This window comes from Myotis yumanensis, unplaced genomic scaffold (assembly GCF_028538775.1).
Source record: "Myotis yumanensis isolate MYYU_CA2020_CCGP unplaced genomic scaffold, mMyoYum1.0.hap1 SCAF_4, whole genome shotgun sequence".
Classification (NCBI taxonomy): Eukaryota; Metazoa; Chordata; class Mammalia; order Chiroptera; family Vespertilionidae; genus Myotis; species Myotis yumanensis.
In genome coordinates, this window is record NW_027223755.1 from 32,080,085 (window position 1) to 32,104,546 (window position 24,462).

Genomic DNA, 24,462 nt, shown 5'->3' on the forward strand with positions numbered 1-24,462 from the left:
GTAGATGCACTGCTTGGATCTCCCTTTAAGAAAGAACTTCTTTAGCCCTAGCTTAGTGGATAGAGTGTTGGCCTGCAGACTGAAGGGTCCCAGGTTCAATTCCAGTCAAGGGCACATGCCAGGGTTATGGCCTCGATTCCCAGTAGGGGGCATGCAGGAGGCAGCCGATCAATGATTCTCTCTCATCATTGATGTTTCTGTCTCTCCCTCTCCCTTCCTCTCTGAAATCAATAAACAATATTAAGGAAGGGAGGGAGGGAGAGAGGGAGGGAGGGAGGGAGGGAGGGAGGGAGAGGGGAGAACTTGTTTAGCTCCAGGGAGTGCATTTAGCTGACAGACTTCAGCTGTTAATACCTTTAGGCTCCTTAGCTTTTTTAAAAATGATTTATTATTAAAAGTATTAGAGATGTCCCATTTTCCCCCATTGATGTCTTCCCTCCTGGCTCCTCCAGGCCTTCACTACACACTACTTAGCTTTTGAGTTGAGGTCTTGCTTTTCCTGGGAGTCCTTAGCCAGTGACTGAGCACCCTGTGGGTACTAGGATATTTCTCTTTTGGCTCAGTGTGGGACTCCTCCAATCAGCAGTCTTTGCTCTGGAGCTCCTTGCTGGATTGGCCAAGACTTTGTCACATCTGTATCAAGGTCTGAGGCTCTCTCTGTGCAAACCTGCATTTATATCTGTTGGTAATTGCATAGAAACATCATCTGTACTCCTTTCTTCAACAACCTCCACAGGTTTCAGATCTCTATCATGATCTGAAAGTCATCCATGCCCAGTCCTATTTCTTCCTTCTTTTAACTTTCACAATAAACCTCTTATCCTGTCTCAACATCTGCTTCCAAGAGGACCCAACTGATCCGTAATACATAGCACTTCTACTGGTTATTTACTTAATTTCTGTCCAAATCAAATTGCAGTGAGTATTTATTTAATTTTTAAAGCCCCCCTTTTGTGACATCCCAGTACCTTCCAGCTCATCATTTTCCTCCCTCCAAACATCTGCCTTTCCTCTAAAGTCTGCTTACCTCAGTAAATGGCACCACTCTCTACTCTTTTGCATTTACATTTTGCCTTTCACATTTAAGTCCTTGATCTATCTAGAACTTTTGAGGGGTGACAGAGTGGGAGAGTATTGTTTGAGATAGGGATCAGGCAGCAAAATGGAGAATTACCAATCAAGGATGAATGAGATCACAGAAGAAATGAGTGGTCAGATCATGTAGGGGTTTGTTATAGGTCACAAAAAGATCATTGGAAGAACTTCGGTTTTTACTCTTGTGTGAGATGGGGAGCCACTAGAAAGTTTTGAGCAAAGGGGTATAATATAATCTGACTTAGTTTTTACTAGAAATGTATAGGCTTTCTATGGAGAATAGACATAAGGGCACATAGGGTAGAAGCAAGGAAACTGACAAGTTGGGAGAGAATCTAGGCTCGAGGCGTGGGTGGCTTGCACCAAGTTGCTTGCAGAGGAATCAGCAAGAATTGATTGCCTGGGGCTAAGACTTGGGCATCATCATTTTATTTTGAAAAAGCTCCCTAGGAGTTTCTGATGTACAATGAGGTTTGAGATCTATGCTACAGTTTATAAATTTTTTCAGGGGTGTTTCACATAGGCTTCTTCATCAGCTTAATATAGGGAAGTAGAGAAGCATAGTGATAATAGCAGCTTTTGCATCTGAACAGGGTTCAAATCTATGCTGATCAGCTACTTATGAGGTTCAGTTTTCTCATTTTAAAAATGGAGATATAGACATAGCCAGTTTGGCTCAGTGGATAGAGCGTCAGCCTGCGGACTAAAGGGTCCCGGGTTCGATTCTGGTCAAGGGGCATGTACCTTGGTTGTAGGCACATCCCTGGTGGAGGGTGTGCAGGAGGCAGCTGATTGATGTTTCTCTCTCATGGATGTTTCTAACTCTCTATCCCTCTCCCTTCTCTGTAAAAAATAAAAATAAAATATATATTTAAAAAATGGAGATATACACTTCGTAGGTATGTTTATTACATTTAATGTACCATTATAGATTAAATGAGCTCTTCCGTGTCATACATGCTTATTAGAAAGTAGTTTAAAGAAAGATCTGGCCTATAAAATTGGTAAAAAAATTTTAAGCTAATGTTCAGTTTCCATGAGGATATGGAGGAATAGGTCCCATTGTTGGTGGGAAGGTAAATGGAGGGCAGTTTTAGAATATCAATTTCAATTTATTTGACACACTAATTCTGCTTGTAGAAATTTTATTTATGGAAACATTCCACACCTGTGTACAGATACTCAATGTAATATGTTTTAATGGCAAACGTTTGAAAAATTTTTTAATTTCGCTTAGTAAATAAATAATTAAATTGTAATAAATTTCTTTTATGGGATGCTATACAATTATTTAAATTATTATGTTGGTCTGTCATTGAAATATTGCCAGTATATATTTTAGTTTTTGAAAAAGAACCACCAATATATGACTTGAAAGTATTTATATCTTCAATACTTGAATTTTTGACACAAGATTATATTTACTCTTCAGATTTTTATGTGAAACCATATAGGAAATATATTGATTGTAAGTAATTTCATATTTAACAATACTTATAAAATTATTAGTGTTCATGTTTCTTTATGCTTTTTTTCCCCCAGTGATATGTATTATATACCAGGGGTATTTTTCAGCTATTTAAAGAAATACAAATTATCCTAAGGTAAAATATAGATGTTCCAAGGACTTTATTTAGGGAATACATATAAAAATTTGATATGTATTCTGTAATATGTTCAGCATTTTATTAGATAACTAGAGGCCTGGTGCGGCCGGTGGGGGGAGGGGGGGTGTCCTTCAGCCTAGCCTGCACCCTCTCCAATCTGGGACTCCTCGAGGGATGGATCAGGCCTAAACAGGCAGTCAGACATCCCTCTCACAATCCGGGACTGCTGGCTCCCAACCGCTCGCCTGCCTGCCTGCTTGATTGCCCCTAACTGCTTCTGCCTGCCAGCCTGATCACCCCCTAACCACTCCCCTGCCAGCCAGATCAATGCCTAACTGCTCCCCTGCCGGCCCAATCACCCCCAACGGCCCTCCCCTGCCAGACCGGTTGTCCCCAACTGCCCTCCCCTGCCGGCCCATTGGCCCCTAACTGCCCTCCCCTGCCAGCCATCTTGTGGCTGTGGGCGCCTCCATCTTTGAGGGCAGGGCAGTCAATTAGCATATTCCCTCCTTATTGACTGTGGGCATCGCCATCTTTGCAACAGCATGAGGGTAAATTAGCATATTCCCTCTTTATTAGATAGCATATTAAAGATGCAGCTGGGTAATAGTTCCTATCAATACTTGACTAATAATCAAATGAGTGAGTACGGTGAAAGCAGATGAAATAAATAAAATATATAATTGTATGTGTATATATGTATATATGTATATATACTAGTATATGTATCTATGCAGTTGACCCTTAAACAACATAGGTTTGAACTACACAGATTCACTTATACATAGATTTTTTTTCCCATTAAATACTTGTACTGTTTCTAAGTTATAGATCTTGGTATCCAAAGTTTGGGAACCAATACTCTACAGGTACCAAGGGACAACTAGGTTTAAAAGTGACAATCAATAGGTATTAAATAAGCTATGATAAACAATGGAATATTATGTAATAATTTTTTTTTCTTTTTTTTTTCTTTTTTTTTTTTTATTTTTCGCTAAAAGTATTACAAAAAGTATTACATAAGTGTCCTTTTTTCCCCCCCACCCTTGACAAGCCCCTGCCCTCCCTTACTCCCCACTGTCTTATGTCCATTTATTATGTAATAATTTAAAATAATTACGAAGGCCCTGGCCATTATGCTCAGTGGTTAGAGTGTCTGCCCACGCATCAAAGGCTCACAGGTTCAGTTCCAGCTGTAGGGTTGTATCTGGTTGTGGATTCACTCCTGGCCATGTCCGGGAGTGTGAGGGAGGCAATTAATCGATGTGTCTTTCTCACATCAGTGTTTCTCTCTCACATCCATGTTTCTCTCTCTTTCTCACTCCTCTCCTTCCTCCCTCCCTCCCTTCCATTTTCTTTGAAAGCAATGCAGGGGGCGGGAGGGGTATTTTCAGGTGAGGATTAAAAATAATAATAATTACTTAGATGCATAGTTATTAACAGATAAGATCCACACCTATTAAGAGAGGGAAAACCAGTTTAATACATAAAATATAATGTTCTTTCTTCACATGGTAAATACTAGAGTTAGCAGAGAAAATAAGGAGTAAAATTGATTTTGATAGGCCACATGCAGAAAAAGCATTTTAGATTAGTATTTCCCAACCTTTTTGGACTCTGAATTTCTTTTCTCAACAATTTATATTAATATCATTAATTTATATAATATGATAATGATTTTAAGTAAAAAGTATTTTTCATTGGTATAGTTGTAAAAATTGCTTTAAGAATTTTTATTCTATGTTCAACAGAGTCATTGTTGACTTACATAGTAAGGAGACTTTTTAATAATTATAACTATTTAGCCCTGGCCGGTTTTGCTCAGTGGATAGAGCATCGGCCTGCGTACGCAAGGGTCCTAGGTTCGATTCCGGTCAAGAGCATGTACTTTCGTTGCGGGCACATCCCCAGTGGGGAGTGTGCAGGAGGCAGCTCACCGATGTTTCTAACTCTCTATCCCTCTCCCTTCCTCTCTGTAAAAAATCAATAAAATATATATATTTTTTTAAAAATAACTATTTAACAATATAAAATTTCAGGTATTCTATGCCATGGTGTAACCATTTGTCATGTATGCTGAAAATAAGTGTAATCCAATGTCTAGAGTTCCTGGTTTTGACAAGTAACAGATTGATTTGCCACTCAATGTTCATTCCCTAATCCCAAAAGTGTGTGGGAAATGCCTTGTAACAAAAGCAATATGATAGTCTTACTAGTTTGTAAACTATAAAATTGTGTTTGACAGTGTTAGGCATTCTGTAATTTATGACATTTTAAAAAATTGTATTTTATCCTTCTTAGGCCGAATACATCAAGCAATGGTAACATCTTTAAATGAAGATAATGAAAGTGTGACTGTTGAGTGGATAGAAAATGGAGATACAAAAGGCAAAGAGGTAAGATCAATCACTGAATTTAAATCTTATTTTTAGTCCAATTATTACATTTTTTAATATAATGCAAAACAGAAAAGTGTATAGTTTTTATATAGTACGTGTGTCATTCCTTAAACATTCAACTGGTTTAAAAAAATTCACTCAGAGAAAGGTAGATTTCGCCTGTATATCTTATGTGATTGGACATATAATTAAGACCACAAAATTCAATCTTAAGAGAGATTTCTGCCCTAGCTGGTGTGCATCAGTGGTCAGCCTGTACATCAGAAGGTCTCGGATTTGATTCCTGGTCAAAGGCATGTACCTGGGTTGCAGGTTCCATCCCAGGCCCTCATTGGGGTATGCGTGGGAGGCAACATGTTGCTCTCACATTGATGTTTCTGTCTCATAAATTTGTCTCTCTCTCACATCAGTGTTTCTCTCTCCCTTCCTCCCTCCCTTCCACTCTAAAAATCAATGGTAAAAAATAGCTTCAGGTGAGGATTAACAAAAAAACAAAGATTCTTTAAATATATGTGGGTTATAATTTTAGATAATCTAGCTTTTGAAGTAGTACCATTCATTAGGCTAAAATTATTTAACTTCTCTGTAAGTTTCTTTGAAAAATAAGGTCTTAATTGTCAAAATACACTGAAAATACATGTGGTTTTTAAAACAGATTGACTTGGAGAGCATCTTTTCACTTAACCCTGACCTTGTACCTGATGAAGAAATTGAACCCAGTCCAGAAACACCTCCACCTCCCACATCCTCAGCCAAAGTAAACAAAATTGTAAAGGTTAGTGATGAAAATTCAGAGCTGTGTGTGTGTGTGTGTGTGTGTGTGTGTGTGTGTGTGTTTGGTTTGAAATTGGCATGCTGTGGGAGTATTTTTTAAGTATTTGTTTTTGTTTTTTTTTTAAAACAATGCTTTCTGCCATTCAAATGCAAATATATGTGTGTGTGTGTGTGTGTGTGTGTATGTATGTATATATACACATACACACTCCACATATTTTCAAGGATTGAGGTTGTCTAATTCACAATTACAACAATCTGTAATAATAAAAGTGTAATATGCTAATTAGACTGGACATCCTTTCAGAAGACCTTCCAGAGGAAGCCCGGACTACAAGGGAAGCCAGTGCCAGCAGCCGGGGGAAAGAAGGCCTACTCTTGCACGAATTTCATGCATCAGGCCTCTAGTCATAAAATAAAATCCTTGTCCAGCAGGCATGATTTAATGGTTGAGCTTCAACCTGAACCAGGAGGGCACGGTTCGAGTACAGTCAGTGCACATGTCTGGGTTGCGGGCTTGATCCCCGAGTGGAGTGTGCTGGAGGCAGCTGATCCATGATTGTCTCTCATCATTGATGTTTCTATCTTTCTCTCTCCTTCCTGCTCTGAAATCAATTTTTAAAAATATTTTTAAAAAATCCTATAAACTCCTTGCCTGGTTAGGGTCTTTCCTAAGACTTATAGCTTCTCAGGAGTTACAGGTCAAAACAATTTGCTTATCAGTATTTGTTGAATGAATACAAATGACTTTGATAAAGAAAGAAGGACTGTTTTTATTCATAATAAAGTCTTACTCCAGTTATCAGTGAAGATAACTTTAAAATATGCTATATCCTCTCCAACAGTTTTATCTTTATAAAAAAAATAGTCATGTTATTTTTATTATTTTAAAAGATAATTCCTTTACATTGCTATTGAAATTTCTCACTGTTAAAATTTTGGGTCAAAATACAACTCTTGTTAAACTAGGTAGTCCTTCAAAGTTGTTGAATCTACAGTTCTTTATGTTCGACTCAACAGACATTTGTTGATTTTTCTACAATGTTGATTTTGTCACCTACAAAGATGAATGTGACCTGGCTTTAACCCTATTGGAACTCGCTTTCAGGGAAGACATACATAGAAGCTTAACAATTATCATCAAAACCTGCTTTTTAAACCATGCACATGAACATAAGGCAGATTTTCAGTTCATATGATTTCAGCATATTGAGAGTCACTGCTGAATGGTCATTAGTTACCATTTGTAAACAGAATGTTTTTCTTATTTGGCTTCACAACCTGAAGGATCTTCATAGTTGAAACTTCTGGATCTGTCATAAGCAACATTTGCAGTGCCTTAGAATCACCTGGAAATTTTTTTAAATTACTGATTCCTAGACCTGCTCTAAGAGATTGTTTTATCTAAAGGAAGAACTCTAGCATTAATACCTTTTTAAAAATACCCATGTGATTTGAATGTACAGTTAGCGTTGAGAACCACTGCATTATTTCGCATCTTTTTTTTTTTGAGGTAAATAATATGAAGGTCTTGGTAAATAAATAATAGGACCAAAAAATTGCTTCCCTAATCTATGCAGTCTTTGAAAGTCTATGAAATCTTTTAGTATAACTAACTGTTCATCTCATAGTATTTTGATCTTTCAGCTTAACAATAGGCTGTAAGTTGTCTAAAATTAGTATTTCGTTAATTTCCCCCTGACATCCAAAGATGAAATGTGTTACATAGTTTTGGCAGGATGGCATGATGATTAAAAGTGCACCCTTGAATGAAATTACTTAACTTTTCTTTGCTTCAGTCTCCTTGTCTATGAAACTGGAATAGCAATAATAATAACTCATAGGGTTGTTGTGAAGATTAAGTGAATTTTGTTGTGAAGATTAATACATGTAAAATCCATAGAGCAGTACCTGGCTCATTATTTCTGAATATTTTGGGGGTAGAGAATACTCATAAACTTGAATATTAATAGCAGTAATTCATTAGAAGATTATTTGCAGTTTTTCTTCATTTAGTTTTAAATTATTGTATGTCTGCCTAGGTTTGTTTAATTAAAGGAAACTGATTATGATATATTGATGAGGAGTAAAGAGAGAAAGTAAAATGAACATTTCTCTTTTATAGAATCGACGGACTGTGGCTTCTATTAAGAATGACCCTCCTCCAAGAGATAATAGAGGTAAAGTAAAAAATTACTAATTTTGCCTATTGGTCCTGATAAGGTAAATCAAAACTAAATATTACCCTTGAAGCATTGTTCTAAGTCTGCTGAGATCCTGCTCCCAGGCATGTTTGTTTGGCTCAAATAAATTCTAATAAGCTAATAGAAATGTTCTTTTAAAAAAGGTAAATATTACCCTTGACTTTATTATTTATTTAAACTTTACATGGCTAATTTTAAGATTGGTATCTTCTTGATTTCCTAATATAATATTGATAATATAAAAAATTTATAAATTTACAAAACTCCATGATATATGCAATATTTGAGTCATCTAATTTACCCAATAATTTTTCAGATTTGAGTAGTGTTGTGACAAAGAAGGGAATGAGGAAGTAGTCTGTTGATTAATTTCACAAAATTTTGACATTTTATATAATTTTTTGGCTAGCAGGCTTCCAAAAAGGGTCATGGGTATCTTTGGAGTCAGCTTAAAAAAAAAAGTTGAACAGGTATAAATTTTAGTTAATGGCAGGTCTTTCATATATTTTCAGCCAGGAAGTATAAAGCATAGTTAATTTCTTATTTACTATTCGGCAGTTCAGAATGGTACTTTCTAACAGTGATGTTTCTCTATATGTGTGGATGAGTGAAGAAACTCTCTGCTTAAGATTTGTGTATTCGAGGAGCAAATAATTGGATTTGGAATATAGGGAGGGTTAAAGGACTTAAGTTTTTACTTTCCGTAGTTCTGAAGTTTTCAAAATGAGAATGCATTTTAAATTTATATTTTGTACACTTATATTTTTAAATGATTATTAAAAATTAAGTTTGGCCGTAACCGGTTTGGCTCAGTGGATGGAGCGTCGGCCTGCGGACCAAGGGGTCCCAAGTTCGATTCCGGTCAAGGGCATGTGCCTTGGTTGCGGGCACATCTCCAGTGGGAGGTGTGCAGGAGGCAGCTGATCGATGTTTCTCTCTCATCGATGTTTCTGGCTCTCCATCTCTCTCCCTTCCTCTTTGTGGAAAATCAATAAAATATATATTAAATATATATTTAAAAAAAAATTAAGTTTGGCTTTGGTTTTTATATAAATTATTCAGATTGAGTTTTATAGTTAAAACTACATTGATGGCACCTAAGTCTGCACATATTATGCCGAAAACCTCTTAGCTTATCAGTTTATTGAATATAATTATATATATTCTGTTTATGTGCTCATAAGTAGAAAAACTGACAATTTGCTAATGCAACTTTTAAGCTATCAGTTCTTTTCAGTTACCTCTGTTCCTTTAACCAAGGTTCACCTTTATTAATTTTCTGTTCTGAATTTAAAATTTTTGTTTTACTTACAGTGGTTGGTTCTGCACGTGCACGGCCTAGTCAGCTTCCTGAACAGTCATCTTCTGCACAACAGAATGGTAGTGTTTCAGATATATCTCCAGTTCAAGCTGCAAAAAAGGAATTTGGACCTCCTTGTATGTAAATCATGTATCAAGGATTCAGTCATTTTAGGCATACATGTATTCTCTCTTGGTCATCTTTATATATCCCCAAATGGTAAACAGTCTAATTGCGAACTTGATTGCAGATTTCATTTTACCACTGTGGAAAAAATTTAAGTATTTCAGTTGCTTTGAATTTTAAATTCTGGGCAGATGATAATTTGACATCTTTATAGAAGAAATTCTTATTCTTCTTGCTTCGAAGATCTGTGATTCTAAACCAAGAGATGACATGTATCAATACATTTAGAGTCATTTTTCTTGACTCTTATTTGTATATTGTCCTGTTCCTAGTTTTGTTAAAGCAGCTCATTAACTAAAGTTCATGTAGTTGTTATAGGCATGCTTTGTCACTGTGTACTTTTATTTTAGTATGTGATGAAATTACACATAAAATTGTGTGTATAAGCACAATACTCTAAAAAGAAATCGATACTTCTACAGCTCATCTTTTTCTTTCAGCACGTAGAAAATCTAATTGTGTGAAAGAAGTAGAAAAATTACAAGAAAAACGAGAGAAAAGGAGACTACAACAACAAGAACTTAGAGAAAAAAGAGCCCAGGTTTGTAACCTGAAACATATTTTGTATATGTACCAACTGAAGATCAGACTGTATCAGTGAAAGTGAGTGACCTAGGAAAAAGTAGTTGAGGCGTTCATTTAAAGATTTCAGTATAGTTCTTTGATTGATATTGAGGAATAATATAAACTCTTGTGAAAATAAGTTATAACAGATTTTACTACATGTACTTCTCACGTTTTAGTGATTATATGTTAGTCCTAAAGTTTGTTCCATTTTTAATAAGCTATTGTGTTACAGAATTCTAATATAAGAATAATAGGATTTTGACTTTTTAAAAATACCTAAAACTACATTTGGAAGAACATTCATTTAAAGCACATGATTACATTATAAATTTTATTATTATTTTTCCATGGTCAATAACAAGGTCAACATAGCACATTGAAAATGGGGAAATTTCTTGTGTTTTGATTTTTACTAGATATTGAGAGTGTTACTGTGTTGTGCCCCTCTTGTGTTACCGGTAGCAAAACTTTATTAGCATCGGAAAAATTGCATAGAGAACTGATCTTTTATCTCTTTACAAGTCTCTCACATTAAAAATTCTGTTATGATACGTAAAACTCCTCTCTTGTGCTTATATGATATACTCAGAACTTGTTTCCTGTAATAAAACATCAGGATTTTTTTTTTTTTTAGGAGTATTTTCAAGTGCCCTTAAGGGCATTTGAAAACAATTTTTACTCATAAAGATGTTATGTTTGGGAATTGTAGAACCAGCATAATATTCACCCTGAGTAAATCAGCTTCTATCTGAAGGTGATCTGAGAATGACCAGTTGGGTTTTGAAATAAATAATACACAAAAGAGCTAGATCTGGGCTCTGGCAGCTCGGGGCTGAGTGCAAGTAACAGTCACAATGATTCTTCAGAGGCTCTTCAGGTTCTCTTCTGTCATTCGATCTGCAATCTCAGTCCATTTGAGGAGGAATATTGGTGTTACCGCAGTGGCATTTAATAAGGAACTTGATCCTGTACAGAAACTCTTCGTTGACAAGATTAAAGAATATAAAATTAAGTGACAGTCATCTGGAGGGGCTGTTGATGCTGGTCAGCAAGACATGGAGAGGGAGCTTTTTAAGCTTAAGTAAATGTATGGTAAGGTAGACATGAATACGTTCCCAGACTCCAAATTTGAAGTCCTGGAAAAACCCCAGTCCTGAAGAAATGTAAAATTTATCTGGTCATGTGTCCTAGATAAGTTGTATAACTGATCAGTATCAGAAGTAACATACATTTCAACAACTGTCAAATATTCTTTTATTCTGATTCCAAAAAATTATTTGGTGATGGGGGGGGGGGGGGGGTGGCTAGATCTACTGATACTTAGCACAGATGCCACCTGGTGTCTCCTGTGGGTACTTCATAATATTTTCACAATAGCTTTGTGGTATCTTAATTTGCACTTTACATAGTATTTCTCAATTGACATAGCTGGTTAATATTATTTCCTAGGAGTAAGTTTCATTAACAGTTTTTAAGTTTAATTATACTCCAAGCAAATCTGCATATGTTGTATGAAAAAATGTGATTTCTGGCAATGTTCAATAATTTATTACTCATGGCTGGGAGAGGCTATTATTAACTACTAGTGGCCTGATGCACGAAATTCATGCACAGGGGGTGGGTGTTCCTCAGCCTGGCCTGCACCCTCTTCAATTTGGGACCCCTCGAAGGATGTCCTGCCGGTTTACAGGGATTGGGCCTAAACCGGCAGTCGGACATTCCTCTCACAGTCCAGGACTGCTGGCTCCTAACCCCTCACCTGCCTGCCTGCCTGATTGCCCCTAACCACTTTGCCTGCCAGCTTGCTTGCCCCCAGCTGCCTCCCCCACAGTCCTGATCAACCCCAACTGGCCCCCACTGACAGCCTGCTCGCCCCCAACTGGCTCCCCTGCTGGTCTGCTCACCCCCAACTGCCTCCCCCTCACCCCCCGCCGGCCTAATCACTCCCAACGCCCTCCCCCCCCCCCCCCCCACCGGCCTGATCACCCACAACTGCTGTCCCCTCTTGGCCTCTAACCGCCTCTACGTCGGCCCCACCACCCCAACGTCCGGAAGGTCTCCTGGAAGGTCTCCCAGTCTAATTATCATAATACCCTTTTATTAGTATAGAGGCCTGGTGCACGGGTGAGGGCTGGCTGGTTTGCCCTGAAGGGCGTCCCGGATAAGGGTGGGGGGTTGCCTTGGGGTGTGGGGCAGCCTGGGCGAGGAGCCTGTGGTGGTTTGCAGGCCAGCCACGCCCCCATGGGGTGAGGGTACCCGCTGGGGGGCGGGGAGCCAGCCTGGGTGAGGGGCTGGGGGCTGTTTTCAAGCTGGCCACACCCGCTTCAGGCTGGGGGTTCCTGCTGGGGTGCCTGGCCAGCCTGGGTGAAGGACTGATGGCTGTTTGCAGGCTGGCCATACCCCCCAGAGGGAACCCTCACCCCATGGGGGCATGGCCAGCCTGGGTAAGGGGCTGAGGGCCATTTTCAGGCTGGCCATGCCCCCCGGCAACCCAGGCTCTCAGCCCCTCCTTTTTTTTTTCCAGCCTCTCCTTGAGTGGAGGCCAGGGCCGGCTGGAAGCCTGGGTTGCCCCTGACCCAGGCTCCCAGCCACTCCTTCAGTGGCAGCCAGGGCAGGCGGAAGCTTGGCTTTCTCCATCGCTGGGAGCAACCCAAGCCTCCTGCTCGCTCCAGCTCTGTGGCTGCCGCCATCTTTGTTGGGTTAATTTGCATACTCACCATGATTGGTTGGTGGTGTAGCAGAGTGATGGCCAATTTACATATTTCTCTTTTATTAGTGTAGATTGCTATTTACTATATGTTAATCTGAATTTCCTCAGTTTTGAAGCAAAAATGTAAATTGCAGTTGTTAAGTTTTTCTCCAGGGCTGAGTAACCAAAGAAAGAGAGGCTGCCAACTCCATCATTATATAAAGAGTTTATTGCCTGGTCATGTGGCTCAGTAGTTGAGTGTCAACCTATGAACCAGGAGGTCATGTTTCGGTCCCCAGTTAGGGCACAGGCCACGGGGGTTGCAGGCTCAATCCCCAGTGTGAGGCATGTAGGAGGCAGCCAATCAATGATTCTCTCTCCTCACTGATGTTTCTCTCTCCCTCTCCCTCTCCCATCCTCTCTGAAATTAGTGAAAATATATACTTTTTTGAAAAAGCTTTTATTAAGGGAATTTACATGTATGTGAGGTGGCCTTAGTTGGTGGCAAGAAGACATGGATATCCATCATGTGGCAGGCACTAAGGTGTTATATAGGACAGGGCTGGATGGATAGGGGTCCTAGGGTGTAACTTGCCCCAGTTGAGGGGGAAATGACTTACATACTTCCCCAGGGCAGCGTGCCTGGGGCATAGGGGAGAAGTCAGTTTCTGAGAGGATTTAAGGGAAGCATCATTCTTCTGGCCTATGTCTAGCAGGATCTATTTGGATCTAGCAGGAGGGACAGCAGCAGTCAGGCAAGGTCAGGAAGTGGTTGTGTCAAAGAACAGTCTCTCCTCCATAGCAATCAGTATCCAATAATTTGAATATTAAAGATTTTAAAAATTATCTTGGCTTTTGATTTCTTTAAATTCTATATCCTATTGATTTGGAAGTGTTTTACCTTGCCTTAGTTTTTTTTTTTTTTTTTAAAGAGAGCCAGCAAAAGTAGAAAATTAACTTAAATGAATCCATATTTCTATTTTGCTGAATCACTGGATTAAGAATTGGGAAGAAGAATCTGATTAAATGAATATTTCTAGAATTTCAGCTTTTCTAGAGATGAGTACTATTTCTCTTTTGCTCCATTTTCTAAGAATAATTAAGGTATATGTATAGCAGATGAATTTTTGAATTATGTCAAGGGTGGCTTTAATAAGGAATGTTTGGAATTAACAATATGTGTAGACCTACAAAATTGTATTTTTAATTTAAAAGTGATTCCTAAGCATATGACTAGTCATAACTGAAACTAAAGAATATCACGTCTTCAGTTTGAGTCTGAGCTGAGCTAGGGCAAGTGACATAATCTGTTAGTTTAATTTTAATTTTCAAACTATATATAGCACCAATGCAACAAATGCTGTATTACTATAATTATAATAAATGATGATTCTCTTTGTCTTCTTGTAGGATGTTGATGCTACAAACCCAAATTATGAAATTATGTGTATGATCAGAGATTTTAGAGGAAGTTTGGATTATAGACCATTAACAACGGCAGATCCTGTAAGATTTTTTTGTAAATCATTGCTCTGGAACTCTGTATTCAAATAAAAACATGTTTGATTCCAACTAAATTAATATTGTACTTACTAGATAAATTTTCCTTTCTTATGTGCCCATTTCCTACATTTTAAGAAAAATCAAGAAATCATCCACATTTATGCCTCTCTTCCATAATTGATTGTATCAGACATGCTTCCCACAGAGATGTCCATTTCAAAGCAAAGCCTTCCCTGTCTTTGGTAGGACAGAACAATAATTAAAGGACTTATGTCTGAACACCCAATTTCCTTTATTTCCTCTTTGGCTTGTGCTATAGATCCCACTGTCCAATTATTTTAATGTTATTTTGGCTTTATAAGTGATGGTTGTTGAGGACTGCAATAGACCAGAAATTTAGTGCTCAAAAAGTATTCTGTCTTATTACTCAATTCATTTCCTATTGAAGAATAAGAATTTATTGGACAGGGAATGTTTTTGTAATTGGTACTTATGAAAAATAATCCATCTGACCTAGCATATACAGAATGTAGTATTGGGTACACAAAACACATTTGTGTTCAGCAGGTGTATTATATAGGATTTAATAGTTGTTCATAACATTTACATCCCATGTATTTGGGTACCTCTCCCTGTGGGTACCCCTCCTTGCTACCCTTACCTTTGTGTAACTTCCTGACTCTGAGCTCATACTTTAGGAAAGGGATTAGCAAACTTTTTCTGAAAAGGGCCTGATGGCAAATATTTTTGGCTTTATGAACCATATGATATGGTATTTGTCACAACTACTCAATTCTGCTTTTGTAGTATGAAAGCAGCCATAGACAACATAAATGAATGGGTATGACTGTTCTAGTAAAACATTACAAAAGGAGGTAGTAGGCTGGATTAATCCTGCAGGCCATACTTTGCTAATCCCTGCATTATAATAATTATTTTTAAAAGGCAAGTATTGGGAACATAAATTTTATGAAAAATATTTATGTGTAAGAATTGGCATATTCAAATTATTTTGCTCAATAATCTCCTGGGAATCATGTTTCTTATCTATATAGTTATCTTTTCCAACAAGCTTCCCTATAATCTACCTGAAAATACACCACTTGCTTTTGTTTTATATAGCACATCTTAAAGTTAATAAGGCAGCTTCTTAACATGAATTTAATGCTCTACAAGGTTATTAATGGTTTACCGTACAACAGAAAAAATAAGGGAGTCTCCATTAAAATGTGTGCAAATTAATTTGCGGGTTTTTTTTAAGCTTATCCTATTTATGCCATACATAAATTTCCAAAATCTCTGAAGGAAATGTTGTAAAATTGACTTCATTGTTTTACATAACACTGATAATCACTGAAATATAATATTTTCTTTCTAGATTGATGAACATAGGATATGTGTTTGTGTAAGGAAACGACCACTCAATAAAAAAGGTATGATGTTTATTGAGTTGTAATAAAGGTTGATTTTATCCTGTTTGTAATAGCAGAAAATCAAATTGGTTGGGGACAGTTCAGTGTAAATGATTTTATTTGTATATAACCTTTCTGCAGATTTCTATGGTTAATCTATTGATTTGTTACTACTGTATGAAATGTTGCCATTTCTGGTTCTTGCTTTAAGAAATCTTGATTTTTTTACTTTGTTATTGAAATATTCTGTCTTATTGAGTGGGATAAGAACTCACTACTTATATTTGAAGAACTCATTACTTTTTTGTACATTAATGCAAATTCTGTAAAGTTTCTGGGCATTGATTTTCATTTGTTCTTTTAGAAACTCAAATGAAAGATCTTGACGTAATCACAATCCCTAGTAAAGATGTTGTGATGGTACATGAACCAAAACAAAAGGTAGATTTAACACGGTACCTAGAAAACCAAACATTTCGTTTTGATTATGCCTTTGATGACTCAGCTCCTAATGAAATGGTTTACAGGTAGGTAGATTTGTTTTAAATTAGAATTTTGTTCTCACATCATGTGCTTATTATTACCCTGAAACATATTGATCTTGGTATATCTCTCCAGAGTTGTTACATGCTTTTGTATTCTGAGTTTAAACAAAGAAGAATATATAATAAACATTGTAATAACTATTAACACTTGGTCTCTTTAGTGCTTCCCCAAGCCATAGTTTCCATTACTGATTAACTTATATGCATATCACACATGTATATGGATAGGAAATTTATAAAAAATGTTGACATATTTGTACCTCTGAGAATGGGAAGTAATTAGAGGAGGACTTTTTTTAAAAATTTCTATACTATAAAGAAATTTGAAATATTTATTATACAACTAGTTTAATTTGTCTAAATATTTAGCTTGTACCACCACTTCAGGGGGAAAATGTGCTGTAAATCAACTTGCATTTATCTAATTTCTATCATCTTTAAGCTTTGGGATACTTTTAATACATGAAATTCTTATATGTTAACATATTCAACTTATAAGCAGCTCAAATTTAATATATAATATATTGATAGCTCAAACTTTTATGCCAAATTTGGATTTTCATATAGGCTTTGTAAACATTCACCTCTCATTATTGTAACAGGTTAGTTTAGCAGCTTTGTTATTTCAAACTAACAATTTATTTTAATGCTATTTTCAGTGACCTTTTACTTTATAAATATGATTACAAACAGAAAATTAAAGAGTTGTTCTGGCCAGTTAGCTCAGTTGGCTAGAGCATCATCCCAAAACATTAAGGTTGCAGGTTTGATCCCCTGTCAAGGCACACACAAGAAGCAACCAATGATTGCATAAATTAAGTGGAAAAACAATTGATAGTTCTCTCTCTTTCTTTCCCTTTCTCCTTCTCCCCTTTCTTTCTCTCTCTCTAAAAATCAATGAATTAATATATTTTTTAAAAATATATTTTATTGATTTTTTACAGAGAGGAAGGGAGAGAGATAGAGAGCTAGAAACATCGATGAGAGAGAAACATTGATCAGCTGCCTCCTGCACATCTCCTACTGGGAATGTGCCCGCAACCCAGGTACATGCCCTTGACCGGAATCGAACCTGGGACCTTTCAGTCCGCAGGCCGACGCTCTATCCACTGAGCCAAACCGGTTCTGGCAAATTAATAGATTTTTTAAAAAGAATTATTAAGTTTCTTAAGAATTGAAGATGTTATAAATGATATAGTGTTGAAACCAACTTCATTGGTCTTAAGCTGGCAAACTGGAAGTTTAGTTGTAAAGAAAGAGGACAAAATTAAAGGACATGTGAATACTAGACAGATTTTTTTTTTTAATTCTGGGGTACATCTGTAATACTGTCAACAATTAACAATTATAAACTGTATATTTTTTACCTTTTCTGAGAATAGAGTCTACTTCCCCCTTTCTCTCTTCTTCCTTTCCTGCCTATAAAATATGTCTGTTTGCCTTTTATAGTCATTTTTAAGAAATTATTATAAATAAAGATGTTTTTGTATATGCCAGGTTTAGTAAACATTCTCTGTTTTCACCTGTATGCTTCTTAACTACCAATATTAATTCTACTCCCTTTCTCTTAACCTTAACTTTATGGATTGAGGAGTTAGACCTTTTCTTGTCTAATCAGGCTCATTTCTAGAACTTTTCCTGCTCCTTTTGTATGTTCTCCAGTTGTGCCTTTAAGAAAAATATATCAGTGGGACTAAGGGGGGAAGGAAGTGGAGGGGTTCATCTGTAATACTGTCAACAATAAAAAATAGTTTTAAAAAATTAATTAAAAACATCAGAGTTGTATATAGTATTTTATATATATTATTTTGAAGTCTATATAAAAAGTATATTTGTTTTCTATTATACCTTTTAGTGCTCTTAGACCTTTTAGTGCTCTGCTCAATAAAATATTTCTTGACCTTCCTACCTTTTAATTTTAACTCTGGTGGTGATTATACTCATAGGTTTGAAAAATCCATATCATAATATTTTGGCATCCCTTTTTTAATTTTAATACATCTTTGTTTATTTCAGAGGGGAGAAGGGAGAGGGAGAGAAAGATGGAAACATCAATGAGAGAGAATCATTGATTGGCTGCCTCCTGCACAACCCACAATGGGGATCAAGCCCTCAACCAGGGCATATGCCCTGACTGGGGATTGAACCACGACCTCCTGGTTCATAGGTCAGCGCTCTCAACACTGAGCCATGCAGGCCAGACTAGCATCCTTTTCTTGAATCAAGACTATCAACTCAGAACTTAATGTCTTATAAGCATAATTTATTTTTACTTGTCCACATTCAATGAAATATTATTTTTCTGCTTGTTTAGATAGTCTAAGATAATCGCTATATATAAAAGCCTAAGTGACTGTTCAACCAGTCACAATGACGCGCATTGACCACCAGGAGGCAGATGCTCCCTGGTGGTCAGTGCGCTCCCACAGCGGGAGCGCCGCTCAGCTGACTGGCGGGCACCAGACACTGGGCTCACTGGGCTCACGGCTGGCGAGCACAGCTGCAGTGGCGCAAGCTTCTCCTGTGGACACTCCCCCTGCGCACTTCTTCCCCCTACCCCCCAATCCGGACCGGGACCGACATTGGCATTGGGACTGATGGCATGAGCCCACAGCCAAGTCCACTGGTATCGCCCTAGGACAGGCGCATGGAGACCACAGCAGAGTGGCAGCGAGCCTACCAAGCGGTGGCAGCGGCAGGTGCAGCAGGGCTGAGATGAGCAGGAGCGGCGCAGCGCCTGGCCTGGGCTCGGGCTCCTCCCCGGCCGCCTGCCACTTTGCGCACTACTACATCCCTTGGGGGATGTAGGACTGCCGGTTTCAGCCAATCCCTGCAGGCCAGGCTGAGGGTCCCCACCAGTGCATGAATCTGTACACCAGGCGTCTAGTATAAGAATAACTCTGTGTTTCGTGTACTCACAACTTTTTTGTATGTAAACCTACTTTTGCCCCACCTGGTATATAACAAAAAACAAAACAACCCTGTATGTTTTTCTTATCCGGCTAATGTTACCATCTTTTGTTATTTTTTTTAAACTTTCCTATGGTCTTCTATATATATAGATCAGTTGCCGTTAGATTTTATTGTCCATCATTATTGTGATCATTATTTATTATGGAACTAGGGGCCCCATGCACTAAAATTCGTGCACTCGGGGGCAGCCCATTCTGCGCCCTCTTGCAGTCCAGGAGCCCTCGGGTGATGTCTGACTGCCTCTACGGGAGGCAACCAGGCGGGCCAATCAGGAGATGGCACCGGCCAGTGAGAGGCCGGCCCTGCCCACCCCCAATCTCCCCTCCGCCGCTGCTGGTCGCCGCTGCCCTCCCCCCCCAATCGCTGTCCCCTCCGTCTGCCCGCTGGCATGCACCTTGGCTGGCCTGGCACTGCCTGCTCACCTGCCCCGCCCCCCGCCAACTGGTCATTCTGCCTTTTGGTCGATTTGCATATTGTACTTTTATTATATAGGATTATTGCTTGAAATTATTCTTTAAAGAGCCTTAAGCAATACTAGGGTATAGTTATTTAAATTTTTAAACAAATCAGTTAGACTCAATTGTGGCCTAGTTTAATTGTTGAAAATCTTGGTATACATTAAGACTATATTACTTTTATTTCTTCTTTGCTTAATTTAAATATTGAATGCACATTCTGACTGGTGCATATTATTTTTAAGGTTTACAGCTAGACCACTAGTGGAAACTATATTTGAAAGGGGAATGGCTACATGCTTTGCTTATGGCCAGACTGGAAGTGGAAAAACTCATGTAAGTAATTTATTATAGTTACATCCTGGTATGAAGCTAGTTTATTTTTCTTGTAGCTTAATACTTAGACCTAAATTCTTAAGATTCATTCCTGAATAATGTCTGTTATTCTTTACTTTCTTTTTAACATATAGACTATGGGAGGTGACTTTTCAGGAAAAAACCAAGATTGTTCTAAAGGAATTTATGCACTAGCAGGTAAATATGTTTTGTGGGGTTTTTTTGTTTGTTTGTTTTTGCATATCATTTGTAATATTCTTGAATATTATTCAGGTGGCTTTGAAATAAGACTTGGACATATTGTCCAGGAATTAAAGGGTAACTATAATACTATATTTACTGTGTATTATGTCAATTTTAGGTTATCAGACTACTTGAAAGAACTCTGCATTTGGGGAAGAAATCTTGATTATATTTATATCATTATAATCTGTCACATTGTTGGAGCTTACTATTTGTTGTTGAATAATGATTTGTGAAAAGCTTCCATTCAGAATGGTTATGCGAACAACTTTATAAGGATAGATAGTGTCCTTTTATTAAATAATGAAGGAGAGTGACATCTAAACCTTAAATGTAAAAATAAAACAATTACAACTATCTTTTGTAACATTGATGTTTACTTTAGTCTTCATTTTTTTTTTTAAATATATTTTTATTGATTTTTTACAGAGAGGAAGGGAGAGGGATAGAGAGCTAGAAACATCGATGAGAGAGAAGCATCGATCAGCTGCCTCCTGCACATCCCCTACTGGGGATGTGCATGCAACCAAGGTACATGCCCCTGACCGGAATCGAACCTGGGACTCTTCAGTCCCCAGGCCGACGCTCTATCCAGTGAGCCAAACCGGCTAGGGCTAGTCTTTATTTTTATTATTGATGTTATTATTATAAGTAAAGATTAACTGATACCTCTAAAAAATAGAAAATTTGAAATGCTTTTTAAAAATAATATTTGTTGCATCTTAACAAATTTTCTCCATATGAAATTTTTAATAGCTCGAGATGTCTTTTTAATGCTAAAGAAGCCAAACTATAAGAAGTTAGAACTTCAAGTTTATGCAACCTTTTTTGAAATTTATAGTGGAAAGGTAAGTGGATGCTTAAAAAAAAAAAAAATTTGTATTTTAAATTGTGATTAAATTATGCATAACATAAAATTTATTATTTTAACCATTTTTAAGTATACAAATTCAATGGCATGTACATTTTACATTGTGCAAAAATGGCATGTACATTTTACAATGTGCAACCATTGCCACCACATCACTTTTATATGTATTTGGATTGGAATATTATGTTAGAATTTTGTTGAGATTTCTTTTAATTCCCTTTGAAACTTTTCAACTCAAATATTGAGCATTTTATTTTCTGAAATGGTTTTCAGACTTTGAATGACTAATTTTTATAGAGCTGATTCTTTAAAGTTAGTTTTCAACTTGAAAAAAATTTTTTTAGGTGTTCGACTTGCTAAACAGGAAAACAAAATTAAGAGTGCTAGAAGATGGAAAACAGCAGGTTCAAGTGGTAGGATTACAGGAACGGGAGGTCAAATGTGTTGAAGATGTACTGAAACTCATTGACATAGGTAACAGTTGCAGGTAAATCTTATTTTAATTAAGAAAGGGAAACTTAATTTTATAATCAGTTTTATATAATTTGGTTATAACAAAAACAAAGCAAGGATGTTATTCAGTGCATCTTAGAAGTAAAAATCATTATTCACAAAAACTTTTGTTGTTACATGTAACTGAGTGATGTCTATTCTATAGATAACATACTAGAAGTATGCCAGATTAAATTGTTCAAATATTGTTAATTCACAATGTCTCCTTTGTAATAAATGATGAAAACTGGATAGTTGTTTTTGTTTTGTTTTTAATGAAAATACTGTGGTTTGAACATAAAGTATTTATGTATCAAATGTCCTCAATCAAATTGTAGAACATCCGGGCAAACATCTGCAAATGCACATTCATCTCGGAGCCATGCAGTGTTTCAGATTATACTTAGAAGGAAAGGAAAACTACATGGCAAATTTTCTCTCATCGATTTGGCTGGAAATGAAAGAGGAGCTGATACTTCCAGTGCAGATAGGCAAACTAGGCTTGAAGGTGCTGAAATTAATAAAAGCCTTTTAGCACTCAAGGTAAATAAAATGTATTTAATTGTGAAAGTCTTTTACTTTTTATTTTAATTATATTTACTCAGCTACAAAACAATAGTACTTGTTTTGTCTAATAATAAGTAGGAGAGTTTATTAAAATTTCGTTTTATATTTGCAGATACAGATTTATATTATACCCAGAAATTTTCTTTACACCCATTATACTTATTATTAGGATGCATAAAAAATCTGTTGTTGGCTGGCCAATCCCAAAGCTTTCTTGGAGAGATGCCAAAGGGCCCTAATCAGTCATATTTTCGTGGAATTGCTTTCCAAAAGTTAGGCCAGTATTATAGCTCTTTCTTGACTAGGAAAGCAAAGATCAGCAAAACTACAAGAAAGCATTGTTTTTTCTCTTATAGTGTCACTTGAAAAGTTTATTTTTATAGATAATGTTACTTCTTGTCACTTCTAAACACTAGTCATAGTCTCCAGAAGAACTTTTTGAAATAAGTCCATTGGTTGTTTTTGTTGTTTTTATTTTACTTTCTTGAATTAGGATTTATGGCAACATCTTTACCATGCTGTAAACCTGTTAGTAGCATTTTCAAAGCTGATCAGACCTTAAATATTAGAATTATAGTAAGAGAACTTCTAAACGTATTAAGGTAAATACTCTTTATAAGAAACCTAATCTCTGAAACTTGCTTTCTTAATTTTCAGGAGTGCATCAGAGCCTTAGGTAGAAATAAACCTCATACTCCTTTCCGAGCAAGTAAGCTCACTCAGGTGTTAAGAGATTCATTCATAGGTGAAAACTCTCGTACCTGTATGGTAAGTTTATGGGTTTATTTTGGTTATTTTTTTATTCGTTCATTTGGTTTTTTTGTTCTGTTTTATTTTTGTTAATCCTCGCTTGAGGATATTTTTCCCATTGATTTTTAGAGCGAGTAAAATGGAAGGAAGGGGCTAGATAGGAGGCAGGAGGAAAAGAGAGAGAGGGAGAGAGAAATATTGATGTGAGAGAGACATATCTATTGGTTGTTTGCCTCACATGCCCTGATCGGGGTTGGGGATTGAACCTGCATCTCAGGTACCTGTGCACTTGACCAGAAATCAAACCCACAGGCCGATTCTCTAACCAACTAGCTACACTGGCCAGGGCTATTTCTTTTATTTTAATATCGAATGAACAATTATATCTGTGGAAAAATTATAATATACACTAATGACAATCATTTAAACCCTTCTGTTGTGAGAGAGATAGGATACTTAAGATGTGGTCCCTGACAGGCTGATAGAGAGGATTATAGTGCATTTATAATGCATTCTACAATTCTAATATCTGAGTCTTCTTGAGGTTGGTCTCCATTGAGTTCTATTTTCCTTGAGTATGGGTTACATTTTTTATTCATATTCTAGTAATTTTGGATTATGTAATTTTTATTATGGATGAATATCTTATAGACACTCTGGATTCTGTTATACTCCTCTAAAAATTATTGATTATTTTGTTGTTGTATAGCAGGAAATTAACTTAGCTGAACTTACTCTAAACTCTTGTCTCCCCTGCTGTGGGCAGCAACTAAAATTAAAATCTCTGTTTACCTCTTTTAGACTTGACTCTGTGGTTGGAGTTAGCATTGTTCATACCTAGGTTAGGAGTCAGCCAGAGATCTTAACAAATTTTGGTTATAAATAAGCTTTCCAAAGTGACTGGGCAGTTTATATGCATAATTTGAGTTTCTCCCTCTGTAGCTGTCTCTTCTGGGACAAGCTTCACTTTCCAGCAGCTATGATCGCCACCTCCTAACTTTTTGTTTTTTAGTTTCTTAACTCTAAGTTTCTAATGAAGTTTTAGTTGTCCTGTGTGACAACAGCAGGGCTTGTTCTTAGGCAATAAAGCTATGAAAGAGGGGTAGTGGGGAAGTCATTCAATGTTATTCCCTTCTTCTAGGTGTTGACCTCCATTTTCTACCTGATTTTGATCACTTTCTGGTGCATTCAGAGACCTGTTTATATTTTGAAAAGAGTTTATAATTATTATCTGATTGTGGGCATAAGATAGCAAGTAATCTTGGAGTTCACATATTATTAATACATACATACAGGGTGAGGCAAATGTAAGTTTACAGTTAGTATAAAAAATAATACAGTCCTATATAATAAAAGGCTAATATGCAAATTGACCAAACAGCAGAATGACCGGTCACTATGATGTGCACTGACCACCAGCGGGCAGACGCTCAATGCAGGAGCTGCCTCCCGGTGGTCAGTGTACTCCCACAGGGGGAGCGCTGCTCAGCCAGA

At 37.0% G+C, this 24,462-nt stretch overlaps 1 protein-coding gene and 1 pseudogene across 4 annotated transcripts in view; both read left to right on the forward strand.

The window, feature by feature from the left end:
- The window catches only part of KIF2A (kinesin family member 2A), a 69,601-nt gene that overhangs the window by 31,340 nt on the left and 13,799 nt on the right, over positions 1-24,462 (forward strand). For 2 of the 4 annotated variants that reach the window (XM_070412036.1, XM_070412038.1), the window contains exons 2-15: positions 5,004-5,098; positions 5,757-5,876; positions 8,001-8,055; positions 9,394-9,516; positions 10,006-10,106; positions 14,232-14,327; positions 15,703-15,757; positions 16,101-16,263; positions 19,955-20,045; positions 20,180-20,243; positions 21,045-21,136; positions 21,504-21,646; positions 21,990-22,194; positions 22,876-22,986. In XM_070412036.1, coding sequence (XP_070268137.1) covers positions 5,004-5,098; positions 5,757-5,876; positions 8,001-8,055; positions 9,394-9,516; positions 10,006-10,106; positions 14,232-14,327; positions 15,703-15,757; positions 16,101-16,263; positions 19,955-20,045; positions 20,180-20,243; positions 21,045-21,136; positions 21,504-21,646; positions 21,990-22,194; positions 22,876-22,986 — 1,514 coding nt within the window. The remainder of the gene's footprint in view (positions 1-5,003; positions 5,099-5,756; positions 5,877-8,000; positions 8,056-9,393; positions 9,517-10,005; positions 10,107-14,231; positions 14,328-15,702; positions 15,758-16,100; positions 16,264-19,954; positions 20,046-20,179; positions 20,244-21,044; positions 21,137-21,503; positions 21,647-21,989; positions 22,195-22,875; positions 22,987-24,462) is intronic. The other 2 variants (XM_070412037.1, XM_070412040.1) reach the window with 1 other exon arrangement.
- LOC139008060 (ATP synthase-coupling factor 6, mitochondrial pseudogene) lies at positions 10,929-11,289 on the forward strand (annotated as a pseudogene).